Source organism: Aquarana catesbeiana, linkage group LG04, assembly GCF_042186555.1.
Source record: "Aquarana catesbeiana isolate 2022-GZ linkage group LG04, ASM4218655v1, whole genome shotgun sequence".
Classification (NCBI taxonomy): domain Eukaryota; kingdom Metazoa; phylum Chordata; class Amphibia; order Anura; family Ranidae; genus Aquarana; species Aquarana catesbeiana.
This window is the reverse complement of record NC_133327.1, coordinates 589418970-589436098: the sequence shown is the minus strand read 5'-3', so window position 1 is coordinate 589436098 and position 17129 is coordinate 589418970. Positions and strand designations below refer to the sequence as shown.

General features: G+C 41.9%; 1 protein-coding gene across 4 annotated transcripts in view; it reads right to left on the bottom strand.

The window, feature by feature from the left end:
* RALGAPA2 (Ral GTPase activating protein catalytic subunit alpha 2) overlaps window positions 1-17129 on the bottom strand; it is a 604731-nt gene that overhangs the window by 428486 nt on the left and 159116 nt on the right. For 3 of the 4 annotated variants that reach the window (XM_073628147.1, XM_073628145.1, XM_073628149.1), the window contains exons 14-19: window positions 15929-16040; window positions 12331-12568; window positions 10892-11056; window positions 7753-7893; window positions 4580-4723; window positions 3123-3205 (exon numbers count right to left, since the gene is read on the bottom strand). In XM_073628147.1, coding sequence (XP_073484248.1) covers window positions 3123-3205; window positions 4580-4723; window positions 7753-7893; window positions 10892-11056; window positions 12331-12568; window positions 15929-16040 — 883 coding nt within the window. The remainder of the gene's footprint in view (window positions 1-3122; window positions 3206-4579; window positions 4724-7752; window positions 7894-10891; window positions 11057-12330; window positions 12569-15928; window positions 16041-17129) is intronic. The other variant, XM_073628148.1, reaches the window with a different exon arrangement.

Sequence of the window (17129 nt, the reverse complement as noted above, 5' to 3'; positions counted from 1 at the left end):
CCCCCATCCACACTCAGCCATCCCCCCCCATCCACACTCAGCCATCCCCCCCCATCCACACTCAGCCATCCCCCCCCATCCACACTCAGCCATCCCCCCCATCCACACTCAGCCATCCCCCCCCATCCACACTCAGCCATCCCCCCCCATCCACACTCAGCCATCCCCCCCCATCCACACTCAGCCATCCCCCCCCATCCACACTCAGCCATCCCCCCCATCCACACTCAGCCATCCCCCCCATCCACACTCAGCCATCCCCCCCATCCACACTCAGCCAACCCCCCCATCCACACTCAGCCAACCCCCCATCCACACTCACCATCCCCCCCAGCCACACCTCAGCCATCCCCCCCCCCATCCACACTCAGCCATCCCCCCCCCCCATCCACACTCAGCCATCCCCCCCCCATCCACACTCAGCCATCCCCCCCCAATCCACACTCAGCCAACCCCCCACTCACCCTCAGCCATTCCCCCCATCCACACTCAGCCATTCCTCTGTCATACTTATCCACCCATCCATGCTCAGCCATCCATACTCCGCAATACTCAGCCATCCATACTCCGCAATACTCATCCATCCATCCATGCTCAGCCATCCCATCCACCCCCAGCCATGCTCAGCCGTACCCAGCCATGCTCAGCCGTACCCAGCCATGCTCAGCCGTACCCAGCCATGCTCAGCCGTACCCAGCCATGCTCAGCCGTACCCAGCCATGCTCAGCCGCACCCAGCCATACACAGCTGTACCTAGCCATACTCAACCGTGCTCAGCCATGCTCAGCCGTACCGAGTTATGCTCAGCCATACCCAGCCATACTTGGGCCGTACTCAGCCATACTCGGACCGTACTCAGCCTCTGTATGTGGCCAGGCTGTGGAAAAGTCTCCCACATGTGGTATCGCCATACGGAGGAGTAGGAGAATCTATTTTGGGGTGTCATTTTTGGTATGTACATGCTACGTGTTAGAAATATTGTATAAATGGACAACACTCAGTCATCCCGCCAGCCATACTCAGCCATCCATGCTCAGCCATTCCTCTGTCATACTTATCCACCCATCCATGCTCAGCCATCCATGCTCCACAATACTCATCCATCCATCCATGCTCAGCCATCCCATCCACCCCCAGCCATACTCAGCCGTACCTAGCCATGCTTGGCCATACTCAGCCATACCCAGCCGTACCCAGCCATGCTCAGCCGTACCTAGACATACTCAACCGTACCTAGCCATGCTCAGCCATACTCGGCGATACTCAGCCGTACCCAGCCATACTCGGGCCGTACTCAGCCTCTGTATGTGGCCAGGCTGTGGAAAAGTCTCCCACATGTGGTATCGCCATACGGAGGAGTAGGAGAATCTATTTTGGGGTGTCATTTTTGGTATGTACATGCTACGTGTTAGAAATATTGTATAAATGGACAACTTTGTGTTAAAAAATGCGTTTTCATTTTCTTTCCACATTTTCCAAAAATTTGTAGAAAAAAAAATAACATGTTCAAAAGACTCAATATGCCCCATAGATTATACGTTGGGGTGTTTTCTTTCCAAAATTGGGTCATTTTTGGGGTGTTTCCACTGTCCTGGTGTTCCAGGGCCTTCAAAAGTGCAAGAGGTAGTCAGCAAATTAGAGGTGTAATTTAGGCTCCAGAACGCCTGAAGGTGCTCCCTGCATGTCGGCCTCTCTATGTGACCACGCTGTGTAAAAGTCTACCTCCTAACTTTGAAGAGGAATATCATTGTTATGGCAGCAGCTAGCTACCATAACCCCGGTATCCTCTTCTTTGGCCGGCGGTCCGCTTTCAGATAAAAGTGGTCTCTGTGGTGGATTCACCGCAAGATCACTTTTATCGGTGGTGGGAGAGGGGCACCCCCCCCTCCCGCCACGCTCCGGTGCCCTCCGCCGCTTACTGGAGCCGTCGGCAGCGGCGGAGACGATCGGATCCTTTCACATGCTGGGTATGGAGACGAGTGAGGGGAAGATAGCCCCCACCTGTGTCCATACCATTGCAGGGCGGAAGCAACATCAAAACGTCACTTCTGCCCATCGCTCTTAAAAGGGCCTTTTTAAAAAAAAATTTTAAATGACAATTTTTTAACTTTTTTTTTTTAAATTGCATTTTAGTGTAAATATGAGATCTGAGGTCTTTTTGACCTGTGCGTGAGTAGCGCCTGCATATGAAAACGGTGTTCAAACCACACATGTGAGGTATCCCCGCGATCGGTAGAGCGAGAGCAATAATTCTAGCCCTAGACCTCCTCTGTAACTCAAAACATGCAACCTGTAGAATTTTTTAAACATCGCCTATGGAGATTTTTAAAGGTAAAAGTTTGTCACCATTCCATGAGCGGGCACAAATTTGAAGGCACCGCTATCATGATTTTGTGACACGGAAGAGCCTCAAAAGTTCTGACCTGTGCAGATGAAGGAGGATTTCAATTTGAATAGTATAGTGGGTGGTAAAAGAAAAGTATGGTGAGATATAAAACTGAAATCTTAACATTTTTTTTCTGCAGTTTAATACAAATTAGCAGTATAAATTTTGGATTTTTTAAACATTTCTTCTTTTAAAGGGGTTATAAAGGCAGAATGTTTATCTTAATGCATTCTATGCATTAAGATAAAAAACCTTCTGTGTGCAGCAGCCCCCCCCAAATACTTACCAGAGACCCATCTCTATCCAGCCATGTACATGAGTGCCTCGGTCGTCCAGGGCTCTCCCTCCTGATTGGTGGAGACACCGCAGTGGCGCCATTGGCTCCTGCTGCTGTCACAGTCAGTTAGCCAATCAGGAGAGAGAGGGGGCGGGCCGAACCATGGCCCTGTGTCTGAATGGACATACGGAGCTGCAGCTTGGCTGCCCCCATAGCAAGCTGCTTGCTGTGGGGGCATTCGACAGGAGGGAGGGGCCAGGAGCACCAAAGAGGGACCCGAGAAGAGGAGGAACTGGGCTGCTCTGTGCAAAACCGAGCAGGTAAGTATAATATGTTTATTATTTTTAAAGAAAAACAAGACTTTATTATCACTTAAACTTCACAGGTATGATGTACAGTATGTGCAAAATTAACCTAAGCTTTATGGTAATGAACAATTTAGTTGAAAATCAGGCTTACCAATGGACCATCGCTGTCTCTCTTTGTACCCTCTCCCAGCTCTAAAGCAGTGTTACATTCTGATGAACAGTCATTAGTGTTTTCTGTGTTATGATCCATAAAAGAGACATAACAAAAAAAAGGTGTTAGTATATATTTTCTTAGCTGTTTGAACTGCAAACAACAAAGCAATATCAGATGGAGCAAGAAAAAAAAGAAAAGGCCTTAAAACACTTTATCCTGAGCAGAAAGTCTGAGACTCAGTGTCTTGTGAGCAGAAAAACCATCCTACTCTGCAGCATGCAGTTAACTCTTTCTACATCCAGTTTTCTGATACTGTGTATATTGTCTAAACTAGTGTATCTGCCACTGAGAGAAGGGTTTTTTTTTTTTTTTTTGTGGCTGGGGGTTGTTGTTGTGGTCACTGACACCAATGCTGGGGGTTTTTGTTGCAGTCACTGATACCAATGCTGGGGGGTTTTCCTGCGGCCACTGGCACTAATGCTGGGGGTTATTATTAAATCCACTGACACCAAGGCAAGGAATTATTACTGCAATCACTAACAATGCTGAGGGTCATTGTTGCAGTCACCAACACCAATGATGGGGTTAATATTGTAGACACCAACAACAATTAAGGGGGTTAATATTTTAGTCACCAACACCAATGATGGGGGTTAATATTTTAATCACAAACACCAATGGTGTGGTTAATATTGTAGTCACCAACAGCAATGATGGGGGTTAATATTGCAGTCGCCAACACCAATGATGGAGGTTAATATTGCAGGCACCAACACCAATGATGGGGATTATAGTTGTAGACACCAACACCAATAATGGGGGTTGCTGTTGCAGTTACCAACACCAATGCTTGGGTTTTTTTCTGCAGTCACTGGCAACAATGCTGGGGGCCATTTTGTGGTCACTAATACTAATGCGGGGGGGGGGGGGGGGGGGGGCTAATATTGTGGTCACTGACACCAATGCTGGGGGTTATTTTTGTGACCACTGACACCAATGCTCAGGGATATTATTGTGGTCACTAACACCAATGCTGGGAGTTATTTTAATGCCCATTAACACCAACGCTTTTGCTGTGGTTACTGAAATCAATGCAAGGGGCTTTTACTGCGGTCACTGACACCAAGATGATTCCAACTTTCTCTTTAGTGTGTGTTAAAGCCCATTCATTTTGAATGGGCTGCAACTCCATACATAACAATGAACTGTCATTGTGTAGTCCTCTGGAAGCATCAAAGGACAATCACTGGGACAACTAGAGAGGGTGAATCTACCTAGTGGGGAATCAACTGCAATGCAAGATGGGCTTATGTCAAGTCTTCTCCGGTAGTCCTCCACCTTTCTAATTTCAGCAGAGATACACACAAACACAGACAAATATACATACATATATGTACATAAACAATGATTTTATTAAAAAGTAGTTTCCAATATGTGTGATGTACAAGTCTCACCTTGCAATGAATTGGGATGTGTCTGCTCTGCTAGGTCAGAGGTACTGCTACACCGAGTTAGTTCCTGTGACTCTTGACTACAAATAGGACCACTTGATTCAGAGCAAGTTGTCCCATCTTGTGGCTGTTGCATCTCATCCACTTCTGCAATGTCCCATAACACCAGAATTAAAATTGCTTTTATACAAAAAGTTGCTAAACTTTTGCTTACTTGCATCTTATTTAGTCGTTACTTCCCAAAACATCTTGCTTTTTTTCACATTAAATCAGAACTCCAGGCAAACCCCTAAATATGCAGTTGCAATTCATAATTGTTTGATTTGTTTTGCCTGACAAATAATTTGCCATTCTATACAGTCTTATAGGGCGTACACACGGTCGGACTTTGTTCGGACATTCCGACAACAAAATCCTAGGATTTTTTCCGACGGATGTTGGCTCAAACTTGTTTTGTCTACACACGGTCGCACAAAGTTGTCGGAAAATCCGATCGTTCTAAACGCGGTGACGTAAAACACGTACATCGGGACTTTAAACGGGGCAGTGGCCAATAGCTTTCATCTCTTTATTTATTCTGAGCATGCGTGGCACTTTGTCCGTCGGATTTGTGTACACACGATCGGAATTTCCGACAACGGATTTTGTTGTCGGAAAATTTTATCTCCTGCTGTCCAACTTTGTGTGTCGGAAAATCCGATGGAAAATGTCCGATGGAGCCCACACACGGTCGGAATTTCCGACAACACGCTCCGATCGGACATTTTCCATCGGAAAATCCGACCGTGTGTACGGGGCATTAGAATTTACAAAAACTGTCCACAATGCACTGTCAGACAAGTCCAAGTCCAGGACACACACAGTCCACAGGAAGTCACCATTATCACCTCTGTCCAGGATGATGGCACAAACAGCACTAATAGTACATTTGGAATTGTAGATGTCTTATTGTGTATCGGTGGTGTATGTATCACAAGAACGGCTGCACATAATTACTAATCTTTTGTCAGACTAAATAGCAAACATAGTATTGCAACAATGTATTTAGCTGCTTGCCTTAAACATCGCAGGTCACTAAAGAGCCATTTGTTTACTTTTTGTACTAACATTGATTTGCATGCTGGCAGCCTATATCAACTAAATGGATACGCATCAACTGTACGGACTCATTTGCACAGCAGAGTTCAACTCCTACCTTAACATATGGACAACTTTATATGAGTTTCTAAAGTCAGAAGGGCCACTAACATTATTTACCACCTAAACCAGCAACACAACATTATTGTCGTCCAAGCTCTTCCACTCCTCCAAGGCTAAGGTTTCTGATGTCTGTATGAGACATTTTGTGGTTTATACATTTGTACCACTCACAACCATGACAACCTAATGCTAAAGTTTTTTTTGGGGGGGGGGGGGCTTTTACTTACTGGAGGCATGTAGACCCCAACCCACACACACATATATATATATATATATATACACACACACATACACATACATACACACACACACATACATACATATATATATATCTTTTCTGCCAGAGGAGGTATAAAAAAAAAATTTTACTGATGTTCTTCTTTGAAAGGAACCTCTCAGGATAGGAATATGGCAGTTGCCAGTGCTTACTTGCTTTTGAGAATGTTTTTGCAGATTTAGAGTTATGCCATTCTGTGTTGGTGACTTAAAGCCCAACCTCCGGTTCAGTATATATTTTTTATACTTACCTTTTCTGAAGTTTTCAGGCTGGCCACATGATGCACAGGGTCCTGTTCTTCTTCCAATCATCTACTGCCTGTGGGTGGTCCTGGAGATCATCACTGATATGATAATGTCAGTGCAATGCACTGCATCATTATGCTGTAAATTCAGGGAGCCATGGTGAAGCCTTGCAGTTCCTCCTCTTATTAGTCTTTCGAGTTTGATGCTGGGCGCCATTCAACGTAAAAGACTGAAGACCTCTTGTAGAGGAAAAACATTCTCCCGCAACACGTTCCGGAATGAAGACGTGCTATTTTTGTAGTTTCCAAAATCTGCTGAGGGTCAATTTTATTGGGCTTTAGGCCTCAAGCACAGAGATGTTTACATATTTATAAAAGTCTTCCACCATAACATTTTTGCCATTTTCTTGCGCCAGGAAAACTGCGTACAGCCACTCATACAAATGAATGGCTGTACGCTGCTGTACACTTCTAAGCAACGAAAACTGCTGCATCAGCGTTTACCAAAACACATATTCCCAAATGCAAAAGTGGAGCATACAACCATTTACCTGCACAGGCAGCTGTACAGGAACACCTGTGACTCCTATGACACAGGAAAGTGCTAAAAATTTACGCTAGAAGACTTTTGAGCAAGTAAATGTCTGTGTGCATGAGGCCTTATGAATAGGGAAGCAAGAAACAGATGTCAGCCCCAGGGCACACATCTTCAAAAAATGGGCCAGCATTGACAGCTGTCATCTCTTTGCTGACAGATTTTCTTACAACCAAAATTGAACCCCTAACAGAAACCTACCCATGAAAAAATAAAGATGACTAGGTAAAGGAGGTAGAATTGGAGGTCCACATTACATTTTTAGTAACAAACCCCTTTGCATGGATACAGGGACAGGTCTGTGCCCCTGGGTACAGACTGCTTGCATCCAGGGCCATTCACCACTCCCTGTACACGTGTAAATGCTCAGATGTGCAGTTGCCAGCATACAACCACAGCCTGTCACTGATATTGCTGTACACACGCATGTGACACCCAGGTGCAGAAACATGCTAATTTTTCCGGTGTAAGGTCCGCTACACCCAATGTGAATAAGCCCCAAAGACAGCTTTCACCAGAACAGGTGTTCCATTGGAGGATTAACCACCTTTTACTCTTCATTCAAATTCTGATTCACTGACAACAATCACCAGGACAAATAGAGAGGGTGAATCTACCTAGTGGGGACAGCAATGAAAAGCTGACAGGAATTCTAATTCTTCCTCACTCAATCCAAAACTCAAAAAAATCATTTGGGCTTTAGGTGCACTTTAACGCTACTTGGGCATACAAAAGAATTTTAAGTCAGCTTTTGATATGAACTATGGCAGAGAGATTCTGGCAGTTAAAGTGTGAAGAATAAACACAAGCTGGAAGTAAAGAAGAACAGCAGTAAGCAAGAAAAGAATCAGATACAGTACCTGAGAGTTTCTGAGAGCAAGAAGCATAAGAGATACCAGGTAAAAGAGAGCTCACAGTGTGAAGAAGGTGTGGAACACTTTTAGCTGCTGGCAAAGTCTCATACAGATGAACACAGTTGCTGATAGACTGACTTCGCTTGGCTTTAGGTGGAGAAGACAGAGTAGAGGGAAGAAGAACATGTTAAGAGAGAACTTCAAATACTTGGCATGCACAGAAACGTACTCAGATAGCAAGCAGCAGCTATGGGTTTGATTAAGTTTTAGTGTTGTTGTGAAATCAATTGACAACAATGTGCAAAAAAATAATAGAACATAAAAAAAAATGTATTTCCATATAACTGAACCCCAACTATTAACTCTCCTGGTAATAACACAAGGACAACTAAATTGCAACCAATGAACACCTTTGTCCTCTAAATGAATTCATTCTACTAAATATAACAATACAGGAGTTATAGAGATTGGAAATATAATTGTTGTTCCTTTTGACAAATGCCATCATAAAACTGGGCATGTAGTATGTATAATCTCCAATGTTTGCGATAAGGATATTACAAAGGTATGAAAACAATAAATATGAGAAATAAACAGCTCTTCATCAGAAAATATATTGCACTTTTTTTTTGTTTTTTTTTGCAGCAAAAATATAGTGTAGAATACTGAAGAAACTGACACAAGTATCCTTGGAAGCTATCAGTGAGATTGTATATCACCAGCCTGTGAGGGGGTCTAAACTTGCCCATAGTGCCCATAGTGGTGGGTGTGTGTGTGGGGGGGTCATTTTAAATCTACTGTGTGTACTTGGAAAAAAAATTTTCTGAAATTGTCCATTTAGGTATAACAAGACTTAGAGGAACTGAATTTATTCACTCTTGAGAAGAGGAGAATAAGGGGGGATATGATCAACATGTTCAATTATATAAGGGGTCCATATAGTGAACTTGGTGTTGAGTTATTCTCTTTACGGTCAACCCAGAGGACACGGGGGCACTCTTTACGTCTAGAAGAAAAGAGATTTCATCTCCAAATACGGAAAGGTTTCTTCACAGTAAGAGCTGTGAAAATGTGGAATAGATTCCCGCCAGAGGTGGTTCTGGCAAGCTCAGTAGATTGCTTTAAGACAGGCCTGGATACTTTCCTCAATGTACATAATATAACTGGGTACTAACATTTATAGGTAAAGTTGATCCAGGGAAAATCCGATTGCCTCTTGTGGGATCAGGAAGGTATTTTTTCCCCTGCTGTAGCAAATTGGAGCATGCTCTGCTGGGGTTTTTTGCATTCCTCTGGATCAACTGTGGGTATAAAATTGGGTATATTGGATTGTACGATATTTTTTATTTATTTATTGTTTTTAAGGTTAAACTGGATGGACTTGTGTCTTTTTTCAACCTGACTAAGTAACTAAGTGACTTTTTTTTTACTCTTTGGTTAGTGATGCTGCCCATTACAGAGATCAGCATTTGTAAGCTGCAAGTGGCAAGAAGGGACACGCATAGCTGGCGAAGAAGGAAAATATAAATGATTCATTTTGTAGCTCCTAGGCTAGAGCAACATAAAGAAAAGCTGACTTGAAATGAATGCATCAGAAGATACCTGCATTACAATGTAAGTGGTACTTGAAACTGCTTCTTTGAGACACTGCATTCTTTCATTATCCCGCCACCATGAAGTACACATGCCTACTCCAGGAAGGGCTATCAGTTTGATAACCCTGATGAATAAGCAGAAGCCAATCCCATAAGAGCCTGTTACAGTGATTATTAATTGCAACATTGTTGCATCTTCTTATGTAATCTGCTCTGTAAGCCTCGGTTCACACCAGAGGCAGCACGACTTGCAGGTCGCCTCACCGAGGCGACCTGCACACGACTGCCCGGGCGACTTGCAAAACGACTTCTGTATAGAAGTCTATGCAGGTCGCCCCAAGTCGCCCCCAAAGTCGTACAGGAACCTGTTTCTAAGTCGGAGCGACGCAAACGGTTCCATTGTACTGAACGGGACACTACTTGTCAGGCGACCTAGGTCGCCTGACAAGTCGTCCTAGTGTGAACCGAGCCTAAGATCAGCTGTAACAAACCCAAAAGTGGGGGAAAATAATTTCTTCTTTTTTTTAATGCATATAATGTACTCTCTACTCTATTATTAAGTCCCAGTTAGCCCTATTAAGTTCGATAACCACATTCCTTCTATTTCTTTTCTCTTTTTGATGATTTTATGTTGTAGTTTATTGTCACTATTGGTTTACCGGTTCATTTTTTTTTAAAGTTTATAGCAAAAAAAAAAAAAAGCAACTGGCAAGGCATTTTAATGTTTTTCTGTAATACTTTAATATTTAGAAGTTGATGCTTCCGACTCGTTACATTTTTAGTTCTCCTTGTCACATGCTCTAAAATGCCTGTTGTTCACATTTCTCTACTTGATAGTCGTTAAAGAGGAACTGCAGTCTGCTAACATAATCTGTAATAAAAACATCTTTGCCATTTTGAAGCTTCCCTCCAACCACTTTGCATATTATTTTATATATGCTGTGATTCTGTACTTGCCAAATATGCTGCAAAAATCTCCCTCCACTGAGTCTGGCTGCAAACATTTTAACTGTGAGCAGCTAAAGCTGCTGCCTGTTCACTTTCCGGATTTACACAGGACACACACCTCCAGCCCTGCAGCTTTCATTGGCTCTCTTATGACTTATCCCCCCTCCCTTCCTGGCAAACACTCAGGAGAGTGAGAGAGAGCTGTGCATGATGTCATAAGCCTACAAGTAATGGGAAGTGGGCTGTATAAGGTATTTACTGGCAGAAAAAAAAATGTTTTACTATCCAAACTTAAAACAACAAGGGAAGAGGATTTAATAGATGCAAAGATGAAAAAATGACTGAAGTTCCGCTTTAAGGCCCTGCCTATAACCTGAACCTAAGACCTAATAGGCTTCACAGGACACAAGGAGTTATTAAAAAAACTAAAAATAGAGACTCCCAGATACTGGCAGGTACTGGCTGCAATTCAACAGCGTTCATATCCAGGTCACTTTTTAGGTCAGGTCAAGCTCACTTTAAAAAAGTTATTTTTTTATTACCACTCAGTTCAGATATTTATGACATTCCAGACATATGAACTGCTGGCCCAAAAAACATACCTGTAGCTTTTTGCCGCACCATGTTCCTTGCTTTCTCCACACCAGGGGCCCCAGAGGTAGTGGCGCTCCTGAATCTCATAGGCTCATGTGCATCTGAATGATTTCTCCAACTCAGTGAAAAGGATCTGCCTACTGCAGCCCCCTTCTGAGGATCTGGATAGCCACCTAGAGACAGGAAATACAGAGCTATAAAAAAATGATGCAATGTGCAACCACTGCATAGAGCAGGTAAGTATAACATGTTTGTTTATTTATTTTTTCTTTCAATCTTTCCTTTAGAATCAGTTTAACTAAACATAAAAGAAGGCCAGACAACATCATGAACCTGACTTTGGAGCTATTTTGAAAAACATGCACACACAGTATAGGAGAACATACAGATATACAGTAAGTAATTGACATTTACCACAGGATTCTGTTCCAAAAGTGTTTCTATAAAAATGGCCACTAGATGTCTCTGTTGCTACACTTCTAAAATAAAATGGAAAATAGGCAAAAGCAGGGATGTTTCTTGCACCCTGTACACCTGACTGGTTTAGGGGATACTTCTGGGTTTTTTTTTTAATACATTTTTATTTATATGAGCAACTTAAAGATTTATTCTGTTACCAAAAGCAGAGTTCTTTGGTGAACTCTTACATTTTCAATTAGACAAGAAAAATGTGTTTCTGCCAAGTCTGAAGGTGTCCAAAATGATTTAATAAATTTCCTCTGAATGGAAAAAGGAAAAGGACAACTGAGCGTATCCCATATTTTACAGATGTCCCCAGAACAGGAATAGAGAGGAAATTTTCCAGTAGGCATACCTCTTCTGGGGACAACTGTCGAAGAAGGGAATTGCCCTTGGCTTGCAGATCTGTACTCTCACTTCCTATTCCATTTTCATGACAGAAAATGAAGGGAAACAGGAGATGAACAAAAAAAATAAACCTTTTTGCAGAAAATAATAAAAATTGCACCCTATGATTAGTGGATGGCGGGTGCAATGCCTGGCTCCTATAAACTCTTCTTTCTGCTCCCTGTCTATACCACTGCATGGGCTTTGACATACTGAGCTGGAGGAAGTGTCAATGGACTACAAGCATGGTGATCACAGCGGTGGCAGATGGGACTTGCCATTTATTCATTCACAGATCTGTGCGAATGAAATATGTGGCTGTGCAAATAAAACCCCACATGCTTTAACGGGGGGAGAGAAGAGGGCTGCTTTCTGGATTGGAAGATTGCTTAGCAACATGTTACGTTACAATGTAAATATGGGTGCAACATGCTGCTAAAGATGGAGTTAGACTTTAAGCTTCCCCGTCATATTTTAAGGCACATGTTTTTTGTAAGTCCATAGTTTTACTGCACGTGTGCCCCTATGATAGGATTTTGTATTTTTATTAATGATGATTTTTTTTCTATATGATATAAGAGACGTATGTGAAAAGGCATACCTTTGCCCCTCTGTTTCTTCTCCTTTTGCTCACTGAGCTTGTCCAGAGGTAAGTTGCCCATGTCCAGCCCATAAACCATTCTGGCGAGGACAGCAGTAAGAGAGTCCATGATTTTGGACCATTCATTTATAAGTTCCTCCCAGTCAGTGAGTGAAGACAAGACAGTCAGCAGCTCATCCCACAGCTCTCGGGATATGAAAACACTCAGGTTGGCTCTGATCCATGCTACAATTAGTGTCTGTGAAGGAGAAATACATTTAATTTTGCAAATCTTATCCCAATCAGTGTATTGCCTGCCACATACTATCCTGTGTGGTAAGCATCTGAATTCTACAAAAGTTTGCAGCTTTAGTACACAGAATGCAGAGCAATGCATAAAGCCTCTAGACTTGTTAAAGGCAAAGTATAGCATATTTTAGTGACTGTGCATTTCAAGCGATTACTCCAACATTCACCTTTTTTTTTTTTTATAACTTTCACAGGTTATAAAGCTTGCATTATATTTTGTGATTGGAAGAATAGCTACCAGAAGGAGCCCTCCGTAAATCCGTGCAATTAATTCCTTAATTCTAAGTCCCTGTTCACACTAGAGCATTTGCTAGCTTGTAGCTCGAATCTCAAAAAGGCTCAACAAAGCAAAAACCCATTGTTTTTAAAAGCCCTTGTTCACATCTGAGCGTCCTGTTTGTAGCAAATTGCCTGTCGTTTAGAAAAGTACACAAGCTTCTTTTCAGGCAGAATTCAAGCGTTTTTTGTCCCCATAAACTTTGAAGTAAAAGCTGGAAAAGCATGATATAAGCTTCTTTCAAGTGTTTTTTCAAGTGCTTTGTTGCATGTTTTCTGCTCCATCAGCAGCTCTCCGCCTCTTTTTCAGAAGCAATTCACACCTTTTAGTTGAAAAATGCCTGACAAAAACTGCAAAAACATGCAATCCTGCTCCAAAAAAACGCTTGAAACCGCAACGTGTAGGGATGAATGCAGGTATATTAGCCATATATGCAGTAGATTTTTTTCAATGCAGTGAATAGCAATGTAAGAAAAAAAGTCCCAAGAAACAAAAATGGTATCCAAATGGTGATTAGATTAAACTCCTCAAATGACACCCAGTGAAGGATCCACCACCTGTAGTAATACACGCTTACCAGAGGCATGCTACAAGACAGCTGGTGTATGAATAGGATATCCGTTCAATGGAGGCATCCCAATCCGACCTCACCGAGAGAGGAAGACAAGGCAGGAAGGCACCGTCCAGTGGGTAGAGGTACTCAGCAAGGGGGACCGGGAGGAATAAAAAATAGGATCTCCATAGTGTAAATCAGTAGATAAGAGTTTATTAAAAAAAGGGGGGGGGGGATTTACACTTACATAAACTGCATGAATATTCCCTTGATGACGTCTTCTAGGACGAAACGTACGTCGGATGGTTGACGCGCTGACGTCATCGGTGTCATCTTGTCCCGAACGGGTGTCTGCAGGCCAGCTGGCTGTTTTAATCTTCGTTTATGCCTATATTCATGCAGTTTATGTAAGTGTAACCTCCCCCCCTTTTTTAATAAACTCTTATCTACTGATTTACACTATGGGGATCCACAGGTGGTGGATCCTTCACTGGGTGTCATTTGAGGAGTTTAATCTAATCACCATTTGGATACCATTTTTGTTTCTTTGGACTTTTTTCTTACATTGCTATTCACTTCATTATTTTTATTATGTCACTTTATCTGATTCATGATTTTATTTTTTTAATACTGTCAGATTTTGTGTTTGATAGTGTTTGATATATATTTCAAAGTATATTATTTCAATTCTGGTTTAGCGCAGTTCATTTTTTATTTTTTTGAAAAATTAAGTACATCGCTACGTTTAGAAAAAATGAAAAAGCAGCCAACACACCTATAGACTCAAGGCAGAAAAAAATCAAAAGGGAATAAAAAGTGTAGCGCTATATATCACATCCACAATCGTGTACATTACAATAAGAACATATATAAATGGTGAATACTACCAAAATATGTATAACCATAATATGGATAGTGTCAAATAGTTAGTCAGTGTTGATCACATATAAGGTGAAAAAACTAATAATACTTAGTTAACAAATGTGCCAGTGATTAGTAGAAACCTGTGCTGGTTCCATAAATCAAACACCAAACATAAAAAATCATAAAACTTAACAGTCCATAGAAAATGTGTAGAAAAATAGTGAGGAAAACATCAGCAGAGTTCAATGGGGGGTGATGCGTGCCCAGATGGTATTCACAGATGTATGGTTACACCAAATCTGGAGAGTAGGCAGAAGGAAGACCACAAGTGTGCATAGATTGTACATCAGTGCCGGGGCCAACACCAGAAGTAGAGGAGGCTTACCGGAAAAAATTGAACTGAAATGGCGTACGCCAGACAGGTCAAAAAGGCTTAATAACCACTGGTTCTGAGAAGTGTGTCTTGTCAGATGTCATCAGCAGATGGTGGAAAGGAAAAAAGGGGGGTACCTGCATAGCTTCCTCTCTCATAGATAATCCAACATAGGTCACACGTGTAGTTTATATGCCATGCAAGGAGCAAACAAAACTCACATAGCATGATAATGTTTTAAAACACGATTGTTTTTGGGTTTACCAGACTGGAAGCGATCCGGTCCCCCAGATAGCTGGGCAGGAAGTCAAGTGCATTTTTTATTTTTTTGACTTGTTTATTTGTGTTATGCCTCACAAATTGGGACAGCAGCTTATTCATTTTTTGTGTTTGTGAAGCGCGGTAATTTTTTGTATTTTTCTGATTTTTTTCAATGTACTGCATAGGCTTGCATGGTGAGCAGGAACAGTACAACACAACCATTATGTAACACTGCAAAGCTGCTGTAAAAAAAGCCTAATAGAATCCCTCCCATTCCCATCATGCCTCAGTTATGTTAACAAGCAGCAGTAGGAGTGGATCATAAAAACAGAGGGGAAGGACCTGTGTCCTAAAATGTACTCCAAAAAAAGTGTTTTATGGTACATTGAAAATCTTATTTTCTTAATTGTACATTATGGGACACAGGATGAAACTATTCATATACACTGGAGCATCCAAAAGCGGTCCAGATGAGGGGTAGGGAACACAAAAAAAAAAAGGCAGAGGCATGCTGGGAGTAGGAGGAGTTATAATGAGCTGTCTTTACACCTTGTTTCGCCAGTGTCCAATCCCTTGAAGCCAGCATCATAACCCAATGTACAACTGAGAAATATGGCTGCCTTGAGGATAAATGTAGGTAGAAATAATGTTTTAAAACACTAACACATACTTTCAAGGGTTAGTTAGATAAAGCTGTTCTTTTACATGTATATTGAAAAACACATTAAAGCTCATTCCTTTTTCAATAAGAGAGAACATGTCTTACTAGAAAAGTCTTCAAGAAAAGCATCAGAGAAAAATGATCTGATTTTAATCATCACACAACACTGCATTGCTGACTGCATGTGACTGGTAAAGGGCAGGACGGAACTTTTGTTTTGTCCTGCCCTTTTTGTTTCTACACCGAAAAACAATGCCTCAAGTTCTGATGCTTAAAAACCATTATGAAGAAAGGGCATAGAAAAGACACTATAGATCATACCCGGAAAAGGACACCAGCAAGATCCTGAGAAAACAAGTCCTTTTTTGAGGGATCCTTTGGTTTCTGAACAACGGCTTCTGTTATTCTCAGCAGTATCTGCAGCATCTGCTCCCTGTGCAGGGAAGACAAAAGATCTGTCAGTACAATGAACAGGATGGCAGACTGAGTTATTATCACATTTGCCTAAAACCAATTTTTTAAATTTTTCATCTTTGTCGCTCCACATCCTGAAGTTTGTATTTCATACACAGAATTGAAGACCATACCCACAGTACTATGTATATCAGTATGGGTCCTTGCACACTGGGCTTATAAAACGTTGCTTCTACAGGGATTTTGTGTTTTGCCTGCAGAAGCAGCTCAATGTTATCCCATGTGTCCATGCACATTAGGACGTTAAGCTCAGCATTTAGAGGCAGAAAAAAATCCCTTATGGTTTGGGTTTTTGAGAGGAGTTTTCTGGCAGAAAAAAATGCTAAACACTCCTAAACACCTGTACAAAAACAATCTATATGAACATTTTTTTCAGTCAAAAGAAGTGGAGTTTTTTTTAAGCCCAGTGTGCATGGACCTAAATATAATTAACATAGGTGCTACTACCTCCCGTTATATCCTGCAGCTAGAATACAGGTGTCTAGGATAGGGCGGCTAAAGCCTCATCCATATCAACCAAGAAAGAGAGCCGGGCACCACAGTGTCATCTGCAAACATGTGGGCTTTAGTCAATAAACATGCATGGTAGCAGCCACAAATGTCAACACGTTTCAGCCAATAAGGCCATTATTGGCTGAAACGCATTGACATTTGTAGCTGTTACTGTGTATGTTTACTGAATAAAGCCCATGTTTGCAGAAGATATGCTGTGGTGCAGGCTCTCTTTTTGACTAAATATAATTAGTATTTTTACTGATGGGTTATTAAAGTGTTACTAAACCCACAACAGTAAAAGCAGTTTGTATATGCAGAAAAACATGCTTGTTATATACTCACTGTGGAACCTAAGGTGTTAATCCTCTGCATTGTGTAAAAAGGCTGTTCGATTCGGTCTTCTCTAATCCTCCCCTTCTTCCACTGCTGTCCCCAATATATTTCCTGATAGTACAGAACTAGGGGACAAGCTGCACATGCTCAGTTTGTTTGGTGTGTATTGCTAGAGAGCTTCTTTTTTTTTTTTTTCTTGGGACGGTGCATATGATCAGCA